Source organism: Rhinolophus ferrumequinum, chromosome 17, assembly GCF_004115265.2.
Source record: "Rhinolophus ferrumequinum isolate MPI-CBG mRhiFer1 chromosome 17, mRhiFer1_v1.p, whole genome shotgun sequence".
In the NCBI taxonomy this organism is placed as follows: Eukaryota; Metazoa; Chordata; class Mammalia; order Chiroptera; family Rhinolophidae; genus Rhinolophus; species Rhinolophus ferrumequinum.
The window spans coordinates 15,470,784-15,498,636 of NC_046300.1; the positions used below are offsets into that span (position 1 = coordinate 15,470,784).

At 41.2% G+C, this 27,853-nt stretch overlaps 1 protein-coding gene across 2 annotated transcripts in view; it reads right to left on the reverse strand.

The window, feature by feature from the left end:
- Positions 1-27,853, reverse strand: part of STAC (SH3 and cysteine rich domain) — a 138,827-nt gene that overhangs the window by 20,787 nt on the left and 90,187 nt on the right. For both annotated transcript variants that reach the window (XM_033131452.1, XM_033131451.1), the window contains exons 6-8: positions 24,812-24,890; positions 18,502-18,566; positions 16,909-16,997 (exon numbers count right to left, since the gene is read on the reverse strand). In XM_033131452.1, coding sequence (XP_032987343.1) covers positions 16,909-16,997; positions 18,502-18,566; positions 24,812-24,890 — 233 coding nt within the window. The remainder of the gene's footprint in view (positions 1-16,908; positions 16,998-18,501; positions 18,567-24,811; positions 24,891-27,853) is intronic.

Genomic DNA, 27,853 nt, shown 5'->3' on the forward strand with positions numbered 1-27,853 from the left:
ACTCTCAGGATTTGGGGGTCTCTGATAGTATTATTTCTTGTTTTCTGGTACTGTTATGGACGTATTCTTTAAAAAATATATGTATTTTCTGACATTTTAAGGGACTAAAGCAAGAGGGGAAGTAGATTTGTGTGCTCATTTTGCTCTTCTGATTCAATCTCCTCTGCTGTCATTTTCAATTCTCAGTTAATATCTATCTTCGTAGGGGATTCCAAATATAACAGGCTTGTTGCACCTGAAACATTAAACACAACTGGCATTTGGGTATTCCAGCAGTCACAGTTTCATGCTGATGCCACAGAAAGTGAGATGGCTGAAAATCACTCTTTTCCCAGGTGAGGGATTTAATTAAGCAGCAAGGATGAAAGTCAATGCAGAAAAATCTGTCTAGCTCCAGCAGATTTTATTTAACCTAATAACCTAACAAACCATGTGTTGGTATCAACTACAAAGACTTCACAGGTGGTTTGGTAGCAATCGTTCAGTAGGGAATAAAGCTGGAGATTAGGGGAGGCACCTTTTCCTAAGTGTGCAAAAGGCTGCTGCCTGAACCCAACCTCTATTTTTCTAGTCTAGATAGAGACTCACTTTTTCCTGTGCCCAGAAGTGGACAGTCCCTGAGTCCATGGCCCATGTTAACTAAACCACACAGTAGAATAAGGCAATCCCTGAAATACAAGCTATAATTTTATGAGAACCACCAGGCATACTCCTGACAGCGTGATAGAGATTCTGTTCCTGAAAAAGAGCTCCGCCAGCATCAGAAAGTGGTTTGGTGAGCAAGGGGAGTTACATTCATCCAATGTGTTCTTTTTATATTTTAAATGTACCTACTCATTTAACACATATTCTAGGATGCTGACTCTGAAAGAGCCATTTTTCCAGGCACTGGGTATGCTCTGGTGGATAAAGTCCTCACTGAGGCTAATATTCTAGTGAGAAAGTTGCATAATAAACAAGCAAGATTATAATAAAACAATAAATACATAATGTGTATATGTTGTGAATTGTCTTAAGGGCAATGAAGGAATTAAACCGGATGCAGTCATAAAGAAGAGTAGATGCCTGACAGTAGTCAATGCTCTAACCATCTTATGGAGACAGTGAATGTCTCCTTTTCACTGGAGGGAGGAACTTGCTCTAGGGCAGCCCTTGAATCCAAGACAGCAGCTGTCTAACATTTGGGTCAGCCTGTGGATTTGTGCTGCCCCACACCCCTGCCTGGCATCAGCCGTCAATCTCAGCATTCTTTCCCCCTGAGCCTGCACTCAGACTTAGAATGAGTCCTTTTTAACACTGGGCCCCAGGCGGTGGATCTGAGGAGGCATGCAAGATAAAACCACTCTGTGTAATACAATGTTTTACATTTATTTTTTTAAATGTGTTTTGACCCAGTTTTTAAATTCTGGCTAGAGGCTGCTCAGTTCCCCTTAAGCAGCTGGTTAAATCAATACCCCAACCCCTTCCCTTTGGGCTCTAAAACTCCAGGCCACTAGGCACCACCAGCTCCAGCCCTAACTGCTCCGAGGGCCAGGTACCAGACAACTAGGGACAGCCCTTATGCCCTGGAGCCAGGGAAATGATCCCAGTTAACTAATTCACGGGGAGCCTGGGAAACCCAGCTAAGCCCAGCTGTTGGCCACACCTGAGCTGCCCCTAGAGCTCCCGCTTGCTGTTATGTGACTCCCAGAGGCCCATGTGGCCTTGTGTGGCAGGCCTTCACTCTCAACTGGGAGTTCTCTTCTCAAACCAGTTCTCCACTTAGTTCTTTTCTCTCCCCCGTGGTGTTGGGGTGCTATGTCCTGCCATCAAAGAACTAAATCCAAACATTCTGCCCACCTGCTCTTCATAGGGAGTGCCTTGCCATTGCTTCCCAAGGAATGGAGGCCTAATGCCTACAATTCTCCTTCCTCTCATTGGTCCTAGGATGGACATTGCTGGTGTATTGACACCCTGCCTCCAATTGTTTCATACTTCTGGGCTGACCAGGACCCATTCCACGGAACAATTTTTTCTTAGTTCCGGTATCACACTCCAAATGTGTTCAGAGAAAGCCCTGCTCTGGTCTAACAGCTATTCTCTTTTTTACAGGTAACTTGATGATCCTGCTCCATTATGTGTAGATTTTATAATTTAACTCCTTATTTCTAAAGTCATGGGGATGAACTTGTCAGGCCCTCAAATACTTATAAAAGGTTCCCTTTGCTTAATTCAATCAGTGCGTCCTAAGTTCAGGTACAAATTCTGCTTGAACTGGAACTCAGAATTATATAGCATGATACAAAGAATAACACAATTCATAAACAATGGAAGCATCCGTTTCTTATTTGTTGCAGATAGATCAGAGTGCCACAGATGGCCTGTTTTTGTTTGCTCAGTAAAATTTGTATTGGGCCCAGAAGAAGATTTTCAGTTTGGTTATATCATGGTTTTACAGAAAGTCTTGAACTATTGAGGGAACTATGAGCTATCAACAAAAGTAGGAATAAAATAACGAAAGCTAACTACAGAATTGTGGTTTAATCTGTGAGCGTGCCTGTGTGTTTATGTGGTTCTGCATGTTGCTATCTGGGTTCATTTTCAGCACTCTTTTGCTTCTCTCATTTCTCAATTTTCCGCTTAGACATAAGAGCCCATCTCTTCTCCCACCAGGTGAACTGGTTTCAGGGACTCGGAGAGCACCGTGTGCACTGATGATATGAATGATGCAAGTGGAGCCGAGCCAGCTAGAGGGAACTCTTCTGCAAGGTGTTAGGAAGGTGCCTTGGTATTTTGTGGGTCGGAGCTCCGGGAGGGTGGAGTGTGAGTTGTCCGGAGGTCCCCCCTTGCCCAGCCTCTCTCCATTCCCCATGTAGAGCACAGAGTCCTAGGACTGGAGACCCTGACACCTCCTGATGAGGTCACTGCTTCTGAGAAATACCGTCCCCATTGTCTGGGATAACCTGAGACCTCACACTGGTCCTCTTTTGGAAGACATGGTCAAGGCAGGATGCCCTGGGCCTTCTATGCTTTCGTAATGGTTGGGATATACCGCATATTTTGGAAAACAAAGGATATTTGTCTTTCTTTACCCCTTCATCTCTGCCTATGGAGACGAAGAAAATTATATGACATTCAAGTATTTCTTGAATGCTTATGACATATTAGATTTTGAGTGTGCACCAAGTGTACAGAGATGAATAAATTTTTCTAAGCATCAGTTGTCTTATCTGAAGGTGAAGATAATAATTGAATCCACCTCATCAATAGTTTTGAGGACTAAGTGAGGTGATACTTATAAAGAAATGTAGATAAGCCCATAACAGATGGTGGCTATTGTGGTGAAAACATCATTACTGCCCTCAAGATGTTGATAATCTTAAAGGGGAAAGCCATGTAAACTGGTAATTTATAATAAGTGTCATCGTTGAATGAGAAGAAATAGGCCTGGGGGCACAAACAAGTGTGGACCTGAAACAAAAATCCCAAACATATGTGCCTTTTTAAGACTCAGCTACCTCATTTATATTTGTGTAATTATAAACCATGCACAACAAATACATAATGAACTATATTTACTTTGCAAAGCTGCTGTGTGGATTAAATGAGACTACATACGTGGAAGTCTTTAGCACTGTGACTGATATACAATAAGGGTTTACAAATTACATTTCCTCCTAAAAATATAAATCTTCATTTGGAAATTAGAAGATCTAGTGATTACTACCTTTTAATTGAGTGCCCTCTTAGGTGTTTGGAAGGGACAGTTAGTTAATGAAATAGTCTTGTAAGTGGCCCCTGACACTGTCCTTGGGTATGATTCAGAGCTTCTGGAAAGCTTTTTCCCTCTCTTTTACATTCCGCATCTCTCTTGCCCCTCCACTCCAGGTGTGGCAAGGCCTGGGGGCTGGAGCTAATATGCTACCACCCAGGGGCTGATTGCAATGTAGAGGCTGGAAGGATTGAGGAGGGCAGCCAAATAGCCTGGAGCAGAACAACAATGTTCACTGAGTGATGTGAGCATGACATGTTGCATTTTCATGCAAGAAAGAAGGTTCAGAGAGCCTTCACAGTAATACGCAGGGGTTAAATCCACTTCTAACACCCTTAGATCAAGCTGCCTCTTGTACTACCCAAGCCTTGTGAGAACTCATCAGAACTCGCCATTTTAATCTGCAAGTACTTTGAGATATCTTTAATATTTCTCACCCTTTCCCATTCATTAAGCAAAAAGAACCCCCAAGGAAGCTTACAGCAACCATCCTCACTCAGCCAAAATAGATGTCCTAGAAAAACCAGGCTAAGGGGAACAGAAGAAGCAGCCAGCCAAACTGGTCCATTAATTTTAAATCTACTGCTTAATTTTTCACTAGACCTATTTTTCAATTTCCGTAATCCTGGTATAGAGCCATTTAGTCTGAGAACATGGGTAGGTAACAAGGAACTCTTGAACTACACAATTTGATTTTGTCTTAAGCCTGGTATCCATAAGACTGCCAGCACTTTCCCACATTAAAAGACTAGCTCAGAGAAAAAGCATTCAGCTAAAGGGAAATTTGGATGGGATTTGGTAAATTTTCCTGAACTGTCGTGGATCACGCTCTCCAGGACCTAATTGAAAGAGGCATTTGAGTGAGAGGGAGGCTGCTAAACACATTAGTGACATTTGGGAAGATCTGGGTTCCTTGACACAGTGCAGCATCAGAACATAATATGCATCAGAGACTTCCCTCAAATAGCCTTAATTGCATTTTGATGTCCTGGTGACTGTGAAGATTATTTTTAAATCAAATTGGTGCATTAGAATTACATTTAGTTTTAATTAAGTTGATGCATTTGCCAAGCAGTAATGTACTTAGAGAATGGAAACAAGACACCCAGGGAGTCTTATTCTGGCTGACTCTGTCTCAAGGGCTCTTCTCTTCTTATTTTATGGAGGGTGTATAAAACCTTACAGAGTGAGGGACATCATCACGTAAGTTATAGCCAAAAATCCAGTGTGGACCATATACTGAGTATCGGCACTGCGAATCAGAACACTCGCATTCTGGTTGGGGCTATGCCACTGGCCCACTGAGTATCTTTGGATAAGTCACAGTTGTTCTCAAATCTGACAGATAGTCAGAATCCAGAGGAACATTTAACATATAGATTTCCAAATGGGATTTGACTCTCTAGACCTGAGTGGAGCCCAGGAATCTCTATTTTAATAATACTCTCCAGCAGATTCTTATGGCTTCTAACAAGTATTAACCATCTTCACCACAGTTTTCTCCTCTGTAAAATACTACTTGCTCGGATAACCCAACAGATTTGCCAAAAGAATTCAAGGGGATGTCAGAGAAAATTGTGAAAGACTTTGAAATGGGCAAATAAGATTATTGATCTGGGTTTCTAACTCACCTTTCCAGGTCACCTCCCCCTTTCAATGTCTGAGCTGTTATTTTACATTTCCACAAGTTGTAGAAAACTGATGATACGTACAAGTGACTCTTGTCCATAGAAATGCAAGTGAATTGTGTCTGGTGGAATCTAATGAATCATTACCTGGTGAATACTGACCACTTTTGCATGAATCTGTAAATTCATACCAGCACTCGTCATTACCTACATACACGCGGTGCTTGAATTCTCCTTTGAATCAAATGTGATACATTACTGATTCTCTCATTAATTAATGAGTCTAGTAAAATTCTGACATGTGTACATTTTATATTTGTATAAGAGTCATGATTTTACTTTAATTTTTAAAAATTATCCTTGAACGAGAGTGACTTTTCATTAACTCATTCTATAGGATACAAGCTTCCTGGTCTTACAAATACGCTTAACAATCTTAACAGACTTGTAAGAAGTGATGTGAGTGGCAACAGGGGATAAATTAATACATTGTCTGATCCTGCTGATTAAAATATAATTGTCAACCTTATCAGAGAGGAAACCTACCACAATCAAGGTAGGATAGAAAGTTTGGGGTAAGAGGAAGATAAGTGGACTTATAGCTTGCCTCCCTGGGTTACAGCCCTGAGTCTCTACTTTCTACCTGTGAGTTCTCAGTCCTGGTTCTTCTACCTTATCCCCTAAAGGGTAAAGAACCATAAATTTTCTCATTTGAATATGAACAAAACACTAGATGCTTTAAGTTTTACGGAATTTTAAGATAGTCTTTCCAGAATGAAGCTGGAGTGAATGTGGTTATCTCAATATGCTCCTGCTCCTGCAATGAATTTGCACCACCTCTTTTGTAATGGAGTTTGCATGTGCCCCCCATTTGGTACCTCTTAAAGTAATTCTCTTGTTCAGCTATTTTACCTATTCTTCCCTTATCCTTCCTTCATTGGAGAGAGAGAATGACTGCTCACTCACCAAGCTGCACAAGCACCCATGTCCCCTTTCCTGGCTTGGCTGTGACGTCACCTCCTTGCAAAGCCTTCTCTGACTTCCCAAGGCTGCTTGGACGCCCCCGTGAGGTGCTGTAGCAGCATCCTGGATTCTCTCCTGACCCCAAGATCTCACGCTGAAGTGTACCTTCTCGTTTCCTCTTATGCCAGCCCCCAGCCTATGACCACCTGAGCTTTTTGAGGACAGGCTCTATCCGTTGTTCACCCAGCAGAGAGTAGATGTTCATTCATGACATGATGAGCGGCGGATAGATGAAACACATCCTGGAAACAGCCATACAAGGGTTAAAATCAGTTTTAACTCGATTTCCAATGGTGCTTTGAAAAAATCAGAAAGAGATGAATTCAGCCCATCTCATCTGCAGAGGTTCTTGTGAATTTTAGCTAATGAGACAACTGGTTGCCTGGTTTCATTCAGACTCACCCATGGAAAGAATCTGAGACTCACTGCTTCCAAGAGAGAGTCTGGTGATTCAAGAATCTAAATCTTAATTTCGGGTTATAAAAGAAGACAGGTTTTTCTTTAAAGCCCCCCAAAATTATGTGTACTGACTCACATTGAAATAACAGTTGATATGTATCCTAGAATTTAATACATTGAAAAAGCAGTTCCGCTTTTCCTCTCTTGCCTCATAAGATTTGTGTCACTTCTCTCCCTCTTGTTCCTCCCCCGCCCTCCATAATGAAACATGGCTACTACATAAATCTGTTTGGGGAGGACTAATAAAAATGAAAATGTCTTAGATGTGGGAAACCAACGTAGATTCTTTGGAATAGGCATTATATGGTCACTAAAATATGCATTTGATCCTTTAAGTCTTTTATTTACCCTTTTTAAAGATTTTTATTAAAATATAGCTAACATACAATATTATATTAGTTTCAGTGTACATGGTAGTTATTCAACACTACCCACCTGGCCCTGCAGTTATTACCATATTATTGGTTTAATTCCCTATGCTAAAGAAATGATCACCATGATAAATTCAGCAACCATCTGACACCATACCACGCTATCATAATATTATTGACTGTATTCCCTATGCTGTATATTACATCCCCAAGACTTTTTTGTTTTATACCTGGAACTTTGAACCACTTATTCCTCTTTATCTTTTCCCCCATTAAAATTTTTTTCAATTACAGGTGACATTCAATATTATATTAATTTCAGGTGTACAGCATAGTAGTTAGACATTCATATAATTTATGAAGTGATCCCCCTGACTAGTACCCACCTGGCACTATACATAGTTATTACCATATTATTTACTATATTCCCTATGCTTTACTTTACATCCCCATGACTATTTTATAATTACCAATTTGTATTTCTTAATTCCTTCCCCTTTTTCACCCTTCCTCATCCCTCTCCCATCTGGCGATCATCAAAGTGTTCTCTGTATCTATGAGTCTGTTTCTGTTTCGTTTGTTTGTTTGTGTATTTTGTTCTTTAGATTCCACTTACACGTGAAATCATATGACATTTATCTTTCACTATCTGACTTCACTACACTCAGCACAATACCTTCTAGGTCCATCCATGTTGTCTCAGTTAGCAAGATTTCATTCTGTTTTATGGCGAAGTAATATTCCATTGTATATATGTACCACCTCTTCTTTATCCATTCATCCATTCAGGGACACCCAGGTTGCTTTCATATATTGGCTATTGTAAATAATGCTTCAATGAACATATGGATGAACATGTCCCCTCAAAGTAGTGTTTTGGGTTTCTTCAGATGAATACCCAGAAGTGGGATTGCTAGGTCTTTCTTTGTCTCTTGTTATAGTCTTTGCTTTAAAGTCTATTTTGTCTGGTATAAATCTTGCTACCCACACTTTTTGTTTGTTTGTTTCCATTTTCATGAAATATCTTTTTCATCCCTTTACTTTCATTCTGTGTTTGTCTTTCGATCTGAAGTGAGTCTCTTGTAGGCAGCGTATGTAAGAGTCTTGTTTTCTTGTCCATTCAGTTCCCCTATCTTTTGATTGGAGCATTTAATCCATTTACATTGAAAGTAATTATTGATAGGTATGTAGTTATTGCCATTTTATTATTCATATTCATTTTTTTTCCATCTTAAAGAAGTCCCTCTAAGATTCCTTGTAATACTGGTTTAGTGGTAATGAACTCCTTTAGCTTTTTCTTGTCTGGGAAGATTTTTATCTGTTCTTGGATTCTAAGCTTTGCTGGATAGAGCAATCCTGGTTGCAGGTCCTTGCTTTTCATCACTTTGAATATTTTGTGCAAATCCCTTCTGGCCTGGAAAGTTTCTGTTGAGAAATCAGCTGTCAGTCTCATGGGAGCTCCCTTGTAGGTAACTAATTGCTTTTCTTTTGCTGCTTTTTTAAGATTCTCTCTTTGTTTTTAACCTTTGGTATTTTAATTATAGTGTGTCTTGGTGTGGGCCTCTTTGGGTTCATCTTGTTTGGGACTCTGCACTTCTTGGGCTTCTATATCTATTTCCTTCACCAGGTTAGGGAAGTTTCCAGTCATTATTTCTTCACATAGGTTTTCATTTCCTTGCTCTTTTTCTTCTCCTTCTGGTACCCCTATAATGTGAATGTGAGTATATTTTATGTTGTTCCAGAAGCTCCTTAAACTGTCCTCATTTTTTTGGAATCTTTTTTCTTTTTGCTATTCTGATTGGGTTTTTCTGCTACCTTATCTTCTAAATCACTGATTCGATCCTCTGCTTCACCTAATCTGCTGTTGATACCCTGTAATGTATTCTTCATTTCAGTTATTGTATTGTTTATTTCTGACTGGTTCTTTTTTATGCTTTCTATCTCCATTTTTATGTCTTCTATCTCTTTGTTGATGTTTCCCCTGATATCATTGAGCATCCTTATAAACTGTTTTTGGAACTCTGCATTTGTTGGATTGCTTGTCTTCATTTTGTTTAGTTCTTTTTCTGGAGCTTTGTTCTGTTTTTTTATTTGAGATGTGTTTCTTTGTTGCTCCATTTTGGCTGCCTCCATGTGTTTGTTTCTACGTAATAGGTAGGGTTGCTATGTCTCCTGGTCTTAGTAGAGTGGTCTTATGTAGTAGGTGTCCTGGCGGGCCCAGTGTCACAGTCCCTTGGTCGCCAGAGCCAGGAGTTCCAGGTGTGTCCCTTGTGTGGGTTGTATATGTCCTCCTATTGTAGTTGAGCCTTAGTTGCTATTTGTACATCAATGGGATGAATTGACCCTTGGGCTCATTGGTTGTGAGGACTGGCTTTTACTATAGTGACAGAGCTGTTGTGCAGGGACTGACCTTATGGAGAAGGATTTGCTTTAGCAGGGCTCTGGTATCTGCTCAGTCAGCCCTTTGGGTGTGTCATCCTTGGATAAGGCTGGGTGATATTCTAGCTTGGTTCAAAGCTAGCCACAGGGCATGCCAGACTCAGGGTCACCTAGGAGACCTGCTGCTGGCCAAATTCAGCTGAAGTCTATGCCCTTCCCAGGGCCACCTGGCATGAGTCACAGAGCAATTTGCAGATGGCTGCTACCTGCTCTGTGCTTGGAGGTGCCTTGAGAGGGAAATCTGGGAACCTAGGCCAGCTGTCCTTAGTGCTGGGATTGGCGCTGCTCAGACTGAGATATGGGACATGCAGAAGCCAGATGCTGCTTGTTTGGGTTTTGTGAACCTTTGAGAGACTTTAGGAAAGTCTGTAGCATGAGCCAAGGCAGGTGGTTTGTATTAAAGCCACTGGAAGTCGCTTGGGTGGGCTCAAAAGTTAGGTGAGGCATGGTCTCAGAATCACCAGGGCTGAGCCAATTGTGCTAAGCTGGCTGATGGAGACTCAGATATGGCAGCTGCCTGTGACTGCACGCTGGGAAAGGGGAGAGCTTAACAAAAAAAACAATGGCTCCACCAGCTCCTCCGTCTAGGAGAAAACTGCCCCTCCAGCCCTTGTCTTGAAGCCAGACATCTCAGTTTCCCCCATATGTCCCTGTCACTTCTCCAGCTGCTGCCCCAGTGCTATCTCAGAGTCAGCAATTCTGTAAGCGAGTAAGTCCATGCTCAGTCCCTTTAAGAGGAACGCCTGGGACTCCAGCTGCCCTCTGTCTCACTCAGCCACAATCTCTGCTGGTTTTCACAACCAAAAATTATGGAGACTTCACTCCCTGGCACTGGAACCCTGGCTGGGGTGCCTGGTGTGGCTTTGGGACCCCTTGCTCCTTTGTGGGCAACCTCCTCAGCCGAGATATCCCTACGATTTTTAATGGTCACATGCGGGTGTGGGACCAGCCTGTTCTGCATCTCTGCCCCTCCTACCAGTCTCAAGGTGGCTTCTTCTGTATGTCCTTAGTTGTAAGGCTTCAGTTCAGCTAGACTTCAAGTGATTCTTAAAGATGGTTGCTTTGTAGTTTAGTTGTAATTTGATGTGGTCATGAGAGAAGGTAAGCACAGCATTTACCTGGTACATCATCTTGACCGGAACTCTTTCTTTTATTTACTCTTGATCCTATATTTCAGTCTCTCTGTGATGTTTTATGGGTTTGTGTTTACTTGGAGTTATTTACATCTGCTGATTATTTACATGATACATCAACTCAGCAAAAAGCCATAAAAAATTAGTCTTATTGATTTTTAAAAGATGTCTTGGTATGAATAATAAATGATGGCTCTGAGACTATTTGCAGACTACTGAACCCCAAAACAGTGAGGATAATGGGACTGGTTATATTGTTAATATGGAGGGCAGGATTTACTTTCTTCAAAAAGCTAAGCGTGTATTATTAAGTTCTTGTTAATAATTGTGTGTGTGTGTGTGTGTATGAATGAATGTGTACTTGAGTGTGCATGAGTATGTGTGTGTGTGCATGTGAGTGTGAGTGTGTGACTGTGTGGTCATGGAGCTCTGAGTGTGAGTGTGTGAGAGTGTATGTGCACATGTAAGTGCATCACACACACATACTCACCCACTTGGCCAAGAGGATGATTTGACACATGGCCAATGTGAATGCACACTGTGGTATATAATGATAATGATATCAGTGCTGATTATAGTGGGGTTCTCCAATTTACATGTCAAGTAGCGTTGTAAAGGGCCTTGCTTGTGAATTAAGCTGGCAGTCCAGAAAGTGTAATTTTCCAAACTCTTTAAAAAACAACTTGGTAATAAGGGTTATTGGTGGAAATTGTTAGAGACCCTTAATTACAGAAGGTCATCTACTTACTATACAAGCTCATTACACTCAGAGGAACCTGAGTGGCTCTCTAATGCTTCCAGACTGCAAATCATCAGTAATAATTAGAGATCCCACCCATGATGGCCTCACATACTTCATGTCAGTGGTAAAATTCCATGCCTATGGCGTGTCATGTCAGCAACTGCAAAACCTACTTAGAAGATTAAGGACAGAGTATCACAGCCTCCTTGCCTCTGAACCAATTAGATAAAATCTCATTGGATGTGCTCATAGGCCAAAGAGAGCCTTTGTGTTTTCTCTACTAAATATCCTTAGGGTAGTGTTAATGAGGTTGCTCGGAAGACTAGGAAATAAAACATATTGTGAAAGGATGCAAATTCTGAAGAGAAGGTATCTAAAATATACTGTGCACCTCGCTTTGTACAGGACATGAAATTCCACATTTCATTTACATTATCTTGTTAAATGAAATATTAAATGAAATATCCTCCCTAGGATTGAAAAAACTGAGGCTCCATGAGATCAGTTTGCTCAAATTGGTGCAGCTAGTGAGGATCAGAACTGGAAGGAAGGTCAGGTCTATGTGGCTCCCAGATATTGCTCTTTTCTGTCCTGCTACCTGTTCTTTCCTATCTCTGCCCGTGACGGTGGAAAGATAGGGCATTATCATGAGATGTGAGCTCCTGAAGTTTGGAAAGGTAACGGTTAATGAATTTACAAAGGAAGTTTATTTTGCACTGAAACTGTAGCAAAACAGACTGTGTGGAGCCTTTGTCGTTAGACAGCATTTGGAGACTAATGAGAACCACAGCACTTCTAAGAGGAGTACTTAGCGCCTTAAGAATAAGGGGGCAGCACCTGGCTTCTCATCTCTGCGGCTCATTCCTCCACCCTCAACAGTGAGTGCTCAGTAAAGAGGTACCGTAGCAGGGATTCTTGCAAATTGTCTTAAACCCTTTGTTCTTTATGAATACAACCATGGGCTAATTTGGTCTCCTTTTCTATAATTTCTTCTTGACCAATAGTTTCATCATGGGGAGAAGGTGCTTCTCTAGGAAACAGTTCCTGGCTAACCCCTCTGAGCTTGGTTTGCTTCCTCTGTTACAGTTTCCATTATATCATCATGTACTTGATGTGCCCACTAATTGTAGATGTCAGGCACAGCATTAGTTCCTTTCATCTCCACAATATTCATTTGTTCATTCATTAAATATCTATTAAGCATCTACTATATTTCGAGAACTGTACTACACAGATATCAAGGTTAGCAATTATGGATTTGTTCTCAGGAAGGTGAACCAAAGAATTCCAGAAATACATAAATCTAAGTTGAGAAAAGTGCTTTAAAGGAAAGAAACATGGCGTCATGAAAGTATATAACAGAGAAAACTCAGATTGTGGGTATCAGGAAAGGCTGCATCAAGAAAGCAAAACCTGAGCTGGGATATAGTGTGTTCATGATAATCACTGGAATTGTGTGTGTGTGTGTGTGTGTGTGTGTGTGTGAGTGTGTGTTGTGATGATAGTGGTGTTGGGTGGATAGGAGGGTGGGAGAAGGGAGGAGCAGACTGCAGGAAGAAAAATCCCTTGGCAGGTGGTAGTGGGGTCCTTCTGCGGAAGGAAAGAGGTTATTGTGGGTAGAGCAGAGAGGTGAGAACACAAAGTAGAGATGTCATCAGGGATGAGACCGTATGGATTCGGGAGGTCCCTGAAAATATTCTGGTCTTTACACATGGGAACTGGGAGGACACTGGATAGTTTTAAGCAAAGATATATTTGTCATGAGCAGACCTAAAGCAGGCATAATGATTATGTTCTTTTACAAGAGAACAAGCAAAGGCTCGGATGAGCTTCATAGGGGAGGGGTCGTACAGCTAGTAAGAGGCCTAACTTGGACTCAAACCCATGTCAAGTGATGCCCACACTTTTTTTCTTAAACATGTAGTGAACCCTTGTTGATATGATCATTCTCTTTCTCTCATTTCTCAAATCTGTAAAGGAAGCATCTACTTCTGGAGGATGAATAGAACTGATTGGACCTAACATTAGTAAGCTCCTACTCTGTACCAGATATTGTTATCTTATTTAATCACAGCCAACCTATCGGGGCAGGCCTTGTATTCCTATTTTCCAGATAAGAAAAAGGAGGTTCAGAAAGTGAGGTAATGTGCTCTATTGTTAGAAAGTAGAGTAGCTGGCATTTGAATCCATTTTATCTGACTCCATAGTGTAGACAACCCCCAGTACACCGTCCTGTCACCTTAGAGTCCTCTCCACTCAACATGGATGAGGAGGGAAGAGTGGGAGGCAAGAGTAGAAACACAGAGTCCAGGTAGGGCCTGCTATACCAACCCAGGAGAGAGGTGAAGGTTAGGATGGCTACAGTAGATTTGAGGCAAAGACAACCAGCAGGACTTGAACAGTAAATACCGTTTGAGCACAAGGCAAAGGGAAGCCTCTGGTGGCTGGCTTGAAGCCTGGGCAGATGGTGACTTCACCGTGGGGAGCAGGTTTGTGGGAGGGACTGTGGAGCTGCTGCGTGCCATGCACTCCTAGAGTAGGCAGGTAGGGATGTGTATCTGGAAGTCGATAGAGAGATCTGGACTGCTGGCTGTTGGCAGAAAATCTTTCCTGATTACTAAGCAGGTATGTAACAAATGCTTGCTGAAGCGGTGATTCATCTGCTCTGATCTCTGACGGTTGGTTTCGCCAGTGGGGCCTTCTTTGCCCTCAAGCTCACATTCCTAACACCCCCTGTACTCTCACGTTCTTTGTTCTCTTTCCTGAAGACAATGCCCAGCGGGCGCCCCTGGATCAGAATGCAGGTGGATAAGAATGGTATTTTGTTAAAAGGGATTCTTTTCTACCTTATGGTTTAAGGAGAAAACAATAATTCACAAAGTCCCAGTTCCTCATTCAAGGAATTTCACCAAATCCCCAAAGCACGGCCTTACACATTCTAAATCAAGTGCCTGGCTTTTAAAATGGGATCCTACAATCTCTTGGCAAAAGAAAAAAAAATGTAAGTACAATTTATCACTCCAATCTCGCAGTCTATGTAATGCAGACACTTCACTCCTGGGAACGAACAGTCCTGTGTGCTTTGCAGCAGCCTGTAAACGTTTGATGCGGGCCTGACAACTCGACTTTTAATGGCCTGCAACTGACTAAAATAAGCACAAAAAGTTACGACGGCCACCAGGCAGCTAGACATCATTCCTCAGCAGCCCAATAACATTCTATGTTTAGCTGGATTTTTTTTTTTTCACCTGATCACTTCAATATAAAATTCTCATATAAAATGGTGGGACTCACACACTAAGTAATTGTTACAATTTAAATTTGAGACTCCCAAATGATAATCTGAAGAAGGGAGAATATACTGTATTTATTGCAAAGTAAATACCGGGATTGCCAATAAATTACATACACATGACTTGTATTCATCTTTTGTTATCGGTATATCTTGAGTATTACAATTTTAATACAGTTTTTTTTCTTTCTTAAAATGTGTGTATTCATTTTTGGCATCCTCTGTACATGGCACCCTTGTCTTCGTCAACAGAGAGGTAATTGTGGCCCATCAGCTGAAGGCAGAGCACCACCCCAGTGAATTCTAGGTGGGCTCTAACCTTCAAGGCTTGTTACATCTCTGACCGACTCGGGCTTCACTTGGTAAACGCCTTCTCCTCCTGCACGGATGCCAGACTGTTCAGGTAGCATTTACAATTCCAACCAGTGACTTCAGCATGGCAATTCTTACACAATGATAGAGAAAACTCAGATGTACAAAAGCAGAAATGGAAGGAGATGTGGTGTAGACCCTGAACCCTGCTCTGGACAGGCCCAAGAGTCACTTGGAAGCAGACCCTAGAGGAATACTGAAGCACAGCTGCCCTTGGGTGTGAGCCAGGAGGAGATACCAGACTCTGGCAGGATACACACATCTGCCATCGAGGCTGCAGCATGATGGGCAGTGAGCTGCTGAAGTTGACCCAATGGCTATGGAACCAGGAAAAGAGGGTCTGACTGGAACTTTTTTGGTAGCTCTCTCTTTTTAATGGGTTTTGGGGAAAGTGGAAGAGGAGAGGCAGATTTCACTGAGGTGGGGAACCATATCCTAGCAAGTGTGAGAGGGGCCATGCCTGGGAAATATCACAAGCCTGAGGATGTGGAGAAGCCCAGGTAGCCCCAGGGTGGAGAGACAAGTCCTTCCGGAAATGATCTGAAGGGAATGACTGGTGACTGGTAACTCAGCCTGCATGGCATTCAGACAAGTGGAGTCCACCCCTAGATGGAGGGTATTTCACTAACGCTCTGACATTTCAGTAGTTTTCAGTGCTAATTTATCTTTCCACTCTCATCATATTTGGAAAGAACAAATCTCCAAGGGCCCATTTGACTGGAAAAGTAGCCCCTTCTATCTTGCGCTAGGACTGGAAAACACCAATGCCTTTTCCTCGGATTACTTATGTTTTGGGGAGATGACTCAAAGAAAGGAGTAAAGCCTTTTCTTCGAGATAGGCCAGTAAACACCATATTATAAAAATTGTAACAACTACCAGTTACTGACTGTTTGTAATGGCCAGGCACTGTGCTGTAGGCTTTATGAACATTATTCATTTCATCCTCACAAATACCCGAGAGGGGAGAGGTCATTATTATTCTTTTATGCATCAGGAAATCAGTGTAGTGAGATATTTCTAAATTGCTTAAGATCACACAAATGTGAATGCAGGATTGACTCCAGCTTAACTACCCTTGAAACATGAGGAACCTAAACTGTGGTCAAGAGAAAGGTTCAGATTTCCTAAGTATCCCAAAGCTCACCTAAACCTCCTCCTGTGTCATTTACCATCAGTGGGATGGGTCCTACCTCAGGGTGTGAGCCAGGAGGAGGTACCAGTCTCCAGCAGGAGAAGCAAACAGTTTTAGTTTGAGTCTTCAATCAATGTTAATTTGGGTATTCAATACATTTTTTGATTTTTATTAGACATCCGAGGATGCCAAGTGCATTTGATGCTCAACTTGCATGAAAACTCCCATTAGCAGTTCTGTAGACGATGTGCTGAAACAGTGCTTCTTAAAGCATGGCTCCAGATCAGCAGCATCAGAACCACCTGTAGACCAGTTAGAAATGCAAATTCTCAAGCCCCACCCCAGATCTGCTGAATCAGACACTCCAGGGATTGGTTCCAGCAACGTATGTGTTAACCAGCCCTGCAGGTGATTTGATGCACTCTAAAGCCCGAGAATCACTGCTCTGAAGCATGAGAAGGTAGTACAAATTGAATTTTTTTTTTCACATGGAAACACACAGACTTAAAATATTTCTTTCTTTCTTTCATTCATTCTTTTCTTTTTCTTTAAAACATGTTTTTACCTCATTTCCAAATCTTCATTCTCCTGTGGTACAAATTTATACAAGGCAACGTAGGTGTTCATCTGTAATGGGTCTTTGGAAAGAAGTCCCTGAAAGAGAAAATAAAAGAAAAATGAGAGAAGGAAGGAAGAAGAAATGGAGAGAAGCCAGGGCGAAAAAAAAAAGAAAAAAGGAAATGGAGAATTAAAGCAATGTAATCCAGTGTATGGCTCTTAAGTGTTAAAATATCTAACCATTATTAAACACTGTGTTTCAACCACAGGTTTATTTTTAATTTCTTAGCTGAGTTTGATTTCATTGCAAACCATTGGAAAACAATCATGTGGAAGTCTTTGCCAGAGATACTATAGTTTTCTTCAAATCACTTTTTTTTTTTTGATATAGTTGTTCATGAAAGGTTACATGGGGTTAGCCCCAGGAATGAGAATATTCTCTCTATACAAAGAGTGGTGTGTGAGTTGAAGTAAACAACTTCCTAATATTGACTTTTCATTACTTAGCCTAAAATTTGGTATCTAGCATATCACAGGGGACCAGGTATATTCATCTGGCAATTAGTTCATTCACATTGTGGAAAAAAAACGTAGATTTGGGCATCAGGCTTATTTAGTTTATATCATGGAATCATCATCTAACTGAAACCTTGCAATAATTATAATAAAAGTTACCATTTTTGATAGCAGTCTGTTACATGTATTAGCATACTCAAACCTCACAATTGCCCCATGAGGTAGATTCTATTGTCCCTAATTTGTAGACTATACAAAAGTCTTACAAGTATTATAGAAATACTAGCTATTATTGTGAACCAAATAAATGTAACTATATAAATGTCTATACTTTATAATACATGCAGTAAATTAAAAATTATGTAACATAACAAAATTATGGAATATTACGTATCATGTAAATTAGGTATTATACATTCCATACATTTGTATAATATGTAATATATGTATATATACATAATATACAATTATATGCATATATATTATATGATATATAATTGTATAATATTTTAAAATGCATAATGATAATAAATATATTATATACATGTATATATATATGTTTTATATATATATATATAAAACATAAACAAAAGTTGCACAGGACCATATCTTTTTTATCTATGATTCACTCTGCTATCCAAAGCTCACGTACCTTATGCTATATATTTTTATTCTATTCTACTCTATTCTATTCTATTCTGTTCTGTTCTACTCTTTATATAAATGAACATAAAATATATAACTATATACTTATATACTATAAAATAATTGTAACAGATTATGTAATTATATAATTTACACACTATAGGGTATATACCAACTTCTATGGCACTAATATAATGGAAACAAAAAGTGTACAATACAATACTTATCTTTTTTACCTTTGATATATCTTTTATATTAGATATTCCTATTTTACTCCATGTTATCTATTCTATGGCAAATCATGCTACATTACTGCATTCTATGCTCTAAAAATGCTGGCCTGGGACCCACTGCATTGATACATGACCCACGTGGATGGTGACCTGCAATATGATCTAAGGACCCTGTCTGGTTTGCCTTGTGTGACATCCATAAATACCTGGTGGTTTATGTTCTTTGCTTGGTCTCTGAAGTCGTCAGTGCCATTTTCTGGATACGTAAACACTGAAGGAGACAAGAGAAAGTGGGAGCTTTATGAATCCAGTCACTGTATTTTGTAAACATGCCTGAAAAATGTGGCTTTATTTATTCCCTGTCCCGTAGCTTCTACTTCATTTCTCACTGCCTTTTCCTTGTCCTCAGTGACCCAGCTGTCATGTCGCTTTCCACGTCATCCCTGCCTCCCCATGCAGCATTCTGAACCACCGTCTCTGCCTGCACACACCCTCTACATGCCTCCATCTAGCACACATCCTCTTGAATGCTTGGCAATTGTGTGTTCACAACTTTGTCTCCTTTGGCAGAGCTCTTCTCATGAGCAGAAACCACGTCATTCATCTTTGTTAAATGTATTGAATGCTTTGTTAATTGGATGGAAGGGGAGGTATGGCCCAATTTAATTGTATTTGAATTACTTTTTCTAAATACCAGATTCTTTTATCTATTTTCAATATGTTGATTCTAGTTTATTAATGGTATCTATATTCTAGTTTGCCGATTAGAGCTTTAGTTTTAAACTTCAAAATATTTCCTTGATCTCATATTATCAACCCATTGAGGCTGTTACTTGGAATAAAAAATAAAATCGTGTTTCTGATTTAGTTTGTTCTTGGGATGTATAATTCTCTTCCTTTTGCATTTAAGTAGCCGCTCTGTTGCTTTTGATAAAGAACACGGCTTCTCAAAATGGGCAGGAGTTTTCACTGTCCACACACAATGGTGGGAGGTCCCTGATGGGTATGAGAGCCCTGCCTTAGCTACTTTCATTAACCAAGTCTGCCCCAGTGACCAACGTCATGGCCTTATTCTCAACAGGTGTATCCTCCTTAAACACAAATGTGGCAAATGCGTCCAAGTTTATACAATACAGTTATGCTTTCTAAACTAACCTACCAGTTAGATGACTTGATATTTACAAATGACACATTGCAGCTTTATTCTCCCCTTCGGTCTCCCTTGAGATTATCGAGGATCTATCAGTCGAGGAAGAGGAACACACCACAGAAAGCTCTATAACCTATTTCAGTTAGTACATTGACAATCTTCCCTTGTCCTTAAAATGGACTCAATAACTGTGATGTAGAAAACACACTTCAGAACAAGAGCCCTTGTAAATGTACCGTTGCTTAGTACACATCAATTCTCCACAGGTAATAGTTCCAGAGCGTGTGGACGCAATTCCATTATCCCTAAGAAGTCAGTAAGCGGTCATTGGAGGAGCTCTGGTTTGCAAGTAAGTGGAAAATGCAAATCTGATCCCACGGACCTTGTCTGCTTCAATATTTGGCCACTCAACTTAAGAGTTTAAAATGAGCAAGGCCAGCAAAACTTTTCTCTGGTATTATGTGATTACCTGAAATCCTGGTGTAAATACTTGATTCCTTAGTTATAAAACTCTGTACTTCTAAAAGAACATTGAATATTTCAGTGAAAACACGCAAAGAGAATCTTCCTGGAAAATTCTTGATTGGAGCTAAAAAGGGGGATGACATAAGATGCATATAAAATGATTAGTTTGGACTGGTTTTACAATTTTGTAATTTCACATTATTTCAGCTTTTTGTTGAATATCCATTAGGCATCTGGTTCGAACTGTGTATCATTTTTGTGAACTCCACTAAAAATTATTTAAAGTGACCCCAAATGTGTTTTCAGCTATATGATTGCAAGCAGAAATGGAATAGTGCAAAAATGATTTTTAAAACCCATTCCTTTCAGAATCAAGTCTAAGACACTGATTTGAGGGAAAAGGAATAAAGAAAGGTAACTATTTTACTAAAATTATATCATGTACACCTTTTATGTTTGGTGTTTTAAATGCTTATTAAAAATAACTTGGTTGTTGATTTCATCCAAGACAAGTATTCAAAGAATATGCCCTTTACGTAGACATATTTTCTAATGTCACAGATGCAAAAAGAAGTTTTAGTTCTGGCCACAACCCCAAAGGACTTTCCTCTGCTCCTTTTTCATATTCTGTCTGTCTTTTTCGCTCTGCAGTTCTGCCAGGCCCATGTCCACCATTGTTTTCTAATGAGATGATTATTTGGTTTTTCTTCTTTATCCAGTTATATTACTGGCTTACCTGACATTGATGCAAATTTGCATCCCTGGAACAAGTCCAACTGAGTAATTATGCATTACCTTTCAAAAATACATTATTGGATTCAGCTTACTAAGATTTTGTTTGAGATTTCTGCGTCTATTTTCCAGAGGAAGAGTGGCCAGTGATATTTCTTTCTCATGCCGTCTTTGTTTGGTTTTGAGGTTAGTATTATACTGGCCTCAGAAACTAAGGGAATGCTGTTGCCCTTCCTCCTTGCCACTCTTTGTTGTCCTGAAAAAGCTTATATCATGTGGAAATACTTTATTCCTGAAATGTTTGGTAGAATTTACTTATAAAGTTGTCTGGGCCTGGTATTTTCATTGTGCAAAAATTTGAAATACTGATTCAGTTTTTATTATGATTAGAAGCAAATTCAAGTTCTCTATTACTTTTTGAGTCAGAATTTTGGTCATTGATAATTTTTCTTGGTACTGAAGATGCTAAGTGTGTGTTGCAGAAACACACCGTAAATATTTGCATCTGTAATGTGGGAATTGTCCACTGAGGGGGACCAGAACCAGGGGCATCTGCCAAAAGAACCATTAAAACATTTGCTTCCTTTTTTTGGTGACAACTCAAAATTTGAAATTTAGAAGCAGTGCATGCTAAAGGCAAGGATAAGTTTTCCAGATCTGAGCTTGGCATTTTTCCTTCTGGGTGCAATTTCTTTGCTTTAGTGCAACGTAAGGTACTATTGGGCTCCGTAATATCCTCAAGTGGATGTGATTAACCCTGTCCATTTTTGAAGAATATTTCTAGGAATCTGTCTTGCTTACGTTTCATTCCCTCTGCCTGTCTTCCAGGAAAGTTATGATCATATACAGTCAGACTGAAATGCAATTATTGAAGTTAGTCAATAACATAATTATTTGGCATTTCGAGCTGAAATAGGCAGCCTAGTTGTTACTTCTCCCTTTGCTCATGATCTTGGTTCTAGTGAAGTTTCTGGCATTTAAACCAAAGGTGAAAACGGATAACTCTCCCCATCCGTATTTTTGATGCTTCCAGGAACAATGTTGAAAACAGCCAGAAACACTCAGAGCTGCCTAAGATTTTCTATGAAAGAGATGGAAGAGAATACATTCTTAGCAGTAAAAAAATGAGCATGAATTGTCCTCTCTTCTAAGGTGGCTTTGGAAATGTTCCTCAAAGATTTGATGTGACACACTGGCAGAAATAATACCTGAGTGCACTGTGTATTTGTTAGAACATAAATGAAACATGGGCTTGGCAAGGGGGTCCATGGTGAACACTGATGCTTATTTAGCAAGGAGAATCGTGGGGGAAGCCAAGCGCTGCTTCTGAAAAGCCAGCACCCTCCTTGCCATGGCAGTGAGAAGACTAGTGGGAGCTGGGACCCCAGAAGCAGAATGTTTTCTCTGGGTTGTTTCTCAAACCGCATGGACGATGGATGAAATCCAATCAAAGGAAAATGTTTTGAAGCAAACTGCTGCATAATTAATCCCTCTAGCTTCCAAGGGTGTGTTATAAAGAAAGCTACTCCTGATCAAAGGAATAGCTAATAGATCTCCAAAGATTTTTAGAGCTTTATTGCTTGCTAAGGTCTTTTAACAGATTTCTTTGAATGAGGCTGTGAAAGTGTCCTTTAACATAAAAGAGATGGCAAATAATCAGCTTTGGGGCTGACTGTATTACTCCGTGCCTCAGTTTCCTTATCATACAGTATGTGGCGTGTGTGCCTGTGTGTGTGTGTGTGTGTGTGTGTGTGTGTGTGTACTGGGGGGAGGGGTGGACTCTATGACTTGTAATCCTGCTTCTCGAACTTAGTAAAATTCGTATCACAGATTCATAAGCAAATTCTGATTCTGCAGTTGTTCCGGGATGGCCTGAGAGTCTGCATTTCTAACAGGCTCTTCAAGTGGTGCCCGGGCTGCTGGTCGAGGAACCACACTTGGACTAGTGAGTCTCTAAGTTGCATCTGACACTTGATGACCTTATGATGACTCCATTAACAGCAAATATACTTCATATTGATGATTCCTAAATATAGCTCTTCACATTATAAAATCCTATGAAGATCACTTTGAGTAAAGAAACCCCCAGGGCAAATAGAGAACTTAACTACTAAAGGAATGTGCGAGCAATTGCATCCATAAGCTGGACCAGGATGGCTGCGGCAGCTGAGGTAAGAGGAGGGCCCAGGCTGGGCATGATTTTGAAGAGCTGGAGATAAGATCTGCTGACAGATGAGATATGAGAAGGGGTTGTCGAGGCTGATGCCAGAAGTTTGGCCCGATCAATTAGTAGAATGGACTTCCTATTTACTGAGCAGGGGCAACCATGGAAGAGCTGGTTTTTGGTGGGTGAGTGAAGGAATCCAGAGTCCAGTGTTAACTTAAAGATGCCTATTCCATACTCAGATGTCACATCCAGAACGCTTCAGGTGTCTGGGGCAGACAAGAAGCTTCGTGCTGGAAGTGGAGTTTCAGAATCATCTGAATGGGATTTACATTCATTATCTCATTTAATATCACAACACCCTATGGGGTCAGTGTTATTTTAGAGATGAGGGGATTGAGGCAGAGAAAAGCCAGGTCACTGCTTCACGGCCACACAGTCACCAAGTGAAGTCCAGGGCAAGCAGGGACCAAGGACCAAATATGCCCAGCACAATTAGGGAAGAGGAGGGCATCACACTGGTGAAAAGCGTCAGGTAAGGTGCAGGTAAAGTCAGACTCAGGGGACAGAGCAGTTGACCAGACGTGAAGCATTAAAATGCAGGCCTATCTGCTTTATACACCAGTCTCTGGTGAGTTGGTTCTTCAGATGCTCAAGAACTCCAAATTCTGCTGACCAAATTCAGTTGCTGGACCTTCAATGCTGGACAGACTTGGGCTGGGACGGTCCTGCTGTGTTACTGCCCACTGAGAGAGTCCCCTGGCAGTTGGCGCTCTTTAATTTGTCTCTCTAATGGCACTGCTAAGTGCTCAGTAAATGTTTGCATAGATCTAAAAGGACAGTTTTCCCCCTGTGATGCCAAAAAATCCTTACCCTTGCAGTGTGCTTTAGGAGATGTCATGGTCTTGGCAAAGGGGGCCATGGTGAATACCGATGCTTAATTAGCAAGAAGAGTTGTGGGGGAAGGCAAGCACATGCTGCCTTGGGACTCAGAGGCACAGTCCCAACTAGAGAAGGGACATACCGGTACATGGATTCCTAGAACTCAAGAAGTGGGAGTGATACCTTGTAAGATTGCTGCTGACAAAGCAGCTATGGGATATTGAATGCAGAACTTCTGCTTCCAGTCTGGAAAAGGCCGGGCAACTAGGCAAGTGGAAAACCTACCCAGGGTGGCACATCCCCATGCTTCACATCTGGGGTGAGAGTCAGGAGGGATGGCTTCTCCCTCCATGATGCACTCAGCCTGAATAAATGACATACGTCAGGACGTGCAACCTTGCGGGATTAGGAGTGACCTGCGGACACACTTTGTGATCTATATACCTTTGCTGGTGATAGTGGTTTGTAAATACGTTTTGAATAAAGAGTGGAGATGAAGCAGCTGTTTGCAGCAGAGAGGCTCGGCGAGATGCATCCAGAAGGTGCTGGTTATGTTTCCTTAAGCTCTGGTTTCAGAGGCCGTTTGTTGTTAATGTTAACAAGCAACAGGATGCAGTTAGCATTTAATCAATAGTTTAGAAATTATTGTAACACGAGTTTAAGCTATTAGGAAATTAAATAATAATAAAAAATGTTTGGCTCGATTGCACATATCAGAGCCTTAGTTATCTCTTCAGGGAAGGAGTCAAGTGTGAGGCACCACCACCCACCTGGTTTGAGGACTTCAGGTGCAGCATGGAGTACCTTCTCTGTGGCATAGTTTGCTAATCTCATGTAAGTCAGTGGGGGAAGTGACACATTAACAAGAAGACTCTTAAACCCCAGTATCACTAAGTCCATTCAGGAGACAGAACTCAGGGACCGTTATCGTCAAATCACTGAAATCCACTAGTAATTCTGCCCGGTTTCTCTCCAGAATGTTGAGCACTTCCCCAGATTGAATTCCAGGGCCAGCGGAGGAAACAGGGGACTGGAAGTCTACTTTCCCCGCCCACCGACTCACACGACTAACGTGATTGGCCTTTGTGCGGGGCAGTGCCTGATGCCCCATTCCCTCACTCACCGCTGTTGCTGCGTTTCCGTAGGTCGTACCCTCCTCCTGGCCCGTCAGTTTCTTCAGGAACCTCCACAAGATCTGAAGTCTTGGAAAAAAGAGGGAACAGCATGGAATGAGCAGTGTCATATCAGTGGACTAACTGAACAGATTTCGATGTCAGTAGAGGAACTAAGGTGGAATCACGATACTATCTTAAGAATCCAATCGCTGCTGTCTTGTCTGTTTGGCTAACTTCAGAGAGGCTGTGTTTTCCCTCGTGGCCACTGTCCCCCTTTTCAGGTGTCAGTGGCAGTCTCAGTCCTTGGCACATGATAGGTCCTCAATGAGTGTTGCATGAGATGCACAGGTCACAGTTAGGTTTCTTCCCAGGAAGCGACAACAGAGAGAAATCAGAATTTCTGCCCATTTCCTGTCACTTAAAACTTTCAATAAAACTATAGCTTTTTCCATAGGTGAGTTTTAAAGATTAATTATAGAGAATAAGATGCATCATTGAGGGATGCATTACTTAGGTACGAGTTAAATGCTGTTTCCATTGCTGCGAAAATCAATTGTTTTTGAAATACTTATTCTGTCCTTTTTAAAAAATAAGACAAGTCATAGTTGTTCTTCTACTTAGGTTACAGAACAACAACAACAACAACAACAATAATAATAGCAGCACTCTAGTAATGGCTCCCGATCATTTATCATAGAAGTACTTTATATGCATCATCTCATTTATTCTTCACAATAATCCTACAATAGGAACATGAAGCCCAGAATCAGTAACTCTACTTGAGGTCCCACAGCTAAGTAGAGGGCCCGGGGTTCGAACCTCAGGTTTTGTCTATAGAGCTCACACTCTTAAGCACTAAGCTTCATCCAGTGCTGTGCTAGAGTGACTCATGTGGGCTGCTGGGAGCCTTCAGTGTCCTCACTGTTGGTAGCTTGAAATTGGTCACAGTGGGAGTAGTGACACCATGGAAATTGGTAAATGCTACAAATTAGGGTCCAGCCCCAGATGATAGTTAAACATTTACTAGCATATCACTGATTTCAAATGGTCTCTTTCAAAGGGCCAGATGCCCCATTTGTATCTGCCTGGCTCCACCCACTTTACAAGAGGAATTTAGGGGGCCTCAAAGGAGAGTCCCATTTTAAAAACATTTTATTTATATCTTATCAAGAGAAGCACAAGTTTGCCTGTCTAGCTCTCCTAGTCAGCACTAGAACACTTTAGTACCACTCTCCAGAGACTAACTTTTATTACAAAAAATTTAAGTTTTTATTTTTTTCAGCCATTCTTACTTTCATGATGCATCAGAAATATGAAAAAAAAAATGTCACAGGGTCTCTAAGTCACTTTCACCCTGCTCCTTTGAACCTCACTGCTTCTGAACAAAAGTTATTATTCTATTAATTTCATCTCATGAGACTGAAGATTATTCATAAACTTGTTATGAATAATGTTGGCCAACCAACGCCTAAAAGTTTTTGAATTGAATTTCGGCAGGCCTTCCCAAAGCCATTAAACCTTTTATATTTTAGAACATTTGAAAGACCATTAAAGGAAACATAACGATTTAGAACAAGCCAGGTAGCAACTTCCCGACAATGTGAAGCAAATTGCCTCCACAGCCCTGGAAGAAAATCAACCTGCGGGACCGAGCTTTGCTGTGTGGAAATATGTTAGCATTAGGACATGAGACTGCAAGAATGGCAACAGGCTGAAGTTCATTATCATTTGACCCTGCAGGAAGGAAGCAAAATCGTTTTAAAGTACCAATCTATTGATTCTGTTTTCTTCCATGGAGGCAAGTTGGACTCTGGGGAAAGGGTAAAGTGACAGATATTTAAGCACAATTTGATTTGTTTTTGTCTCCCTGTGAGTCTCAGAACAATGCTTTCACAGAACAAAATTCCAAGAACTATTTACTGATGACACCAGGGGCAGGAAGCATGAGTGGACTGTAATGAACGAACACCTTTCTGACATTCAGAAAACTATGCTTTTTGTCCCTAAAACCAGTCTGTAGGGTCCGGATGTTGCTAGAAACAAAGCTATTTTAGACATGAAAGCAAATCTCCCTGATGGTCTTGCTGTTTCTTAGCATGAGTCCAAAGTGTGGAGGCTGATATGTTCATTGCCTGCTGTGAGTGTTCCTGACGCTGTCTCCTCGTCATGCGTTCAGCAGAGCCCAGAAGTGCAGGAACAGCCATCTGGGGCTGATGCGGACAGGTCAGGGCCATCCCTGGGGAATCCTCCTTTCTGCTCTTGCCTCCCTTGGCTGGCTGTCTGTTTGCTTTCCACCCATGCCGGCCTCAGACAAGCATGGGAGATGCATGAGCTGTGAGCACGATGAGCATATATTGGCTCCCCCCATAGATGTGAGAAAGGCCTGTTCAGCATGCAGCTCAAAGGAGACAGGTCTGCCTGCTCTGCCATTGCTGTTGGCAGTTTTCTTTTGGATTGCTGGGTTGTATTTACAAAAAGTCTTGACTTGTAAGGAAGGGGTGGCTGCAGGCTAAGAGCCAGCTAGCTCTATGTGGCTTTGGGGGAAGCGACTTGGCAGCAGTGGCCCTCCTCACTGTGATGAGAAAGGAACTATAACATGGTACATGGGGTTAGGGACATGGTAGCATTCTTGCATCTCTATTCCCGACTTCAGGTCCAGCCTGATGGCCACTGTAAATGTGTGATTCAAGAGCTGTTCACACAGAGGGGGAGCAAAACAAGTGCGAGCTAGTGAGAGAGAATCTGAAAGAGAAAGAGGAGGGGCCAGCAGGGGCTGGTTTCTTGGAAATGAACTTAAGTCCTCTATTTAATTCAGTGATTCTCAAACTTTACTGTGCATCAGAATCACCTGGAGGGTTTGTTAAAACACAGATTGTTGGGCTTCCCCCTCAGGTTTTCTGATTCTGTGGGTCTGAGAAGAAAACACACATTTGCCTTTCTGACAAGTTCCCAGGGAATGCTGCTGCGGCTGATCCAGAGGCCACACATTGAGAAGCACTGATTTAATGCCTGGCAGGCTTTAGGTCCTTCTTAGAAGTTCAGAGATTTTG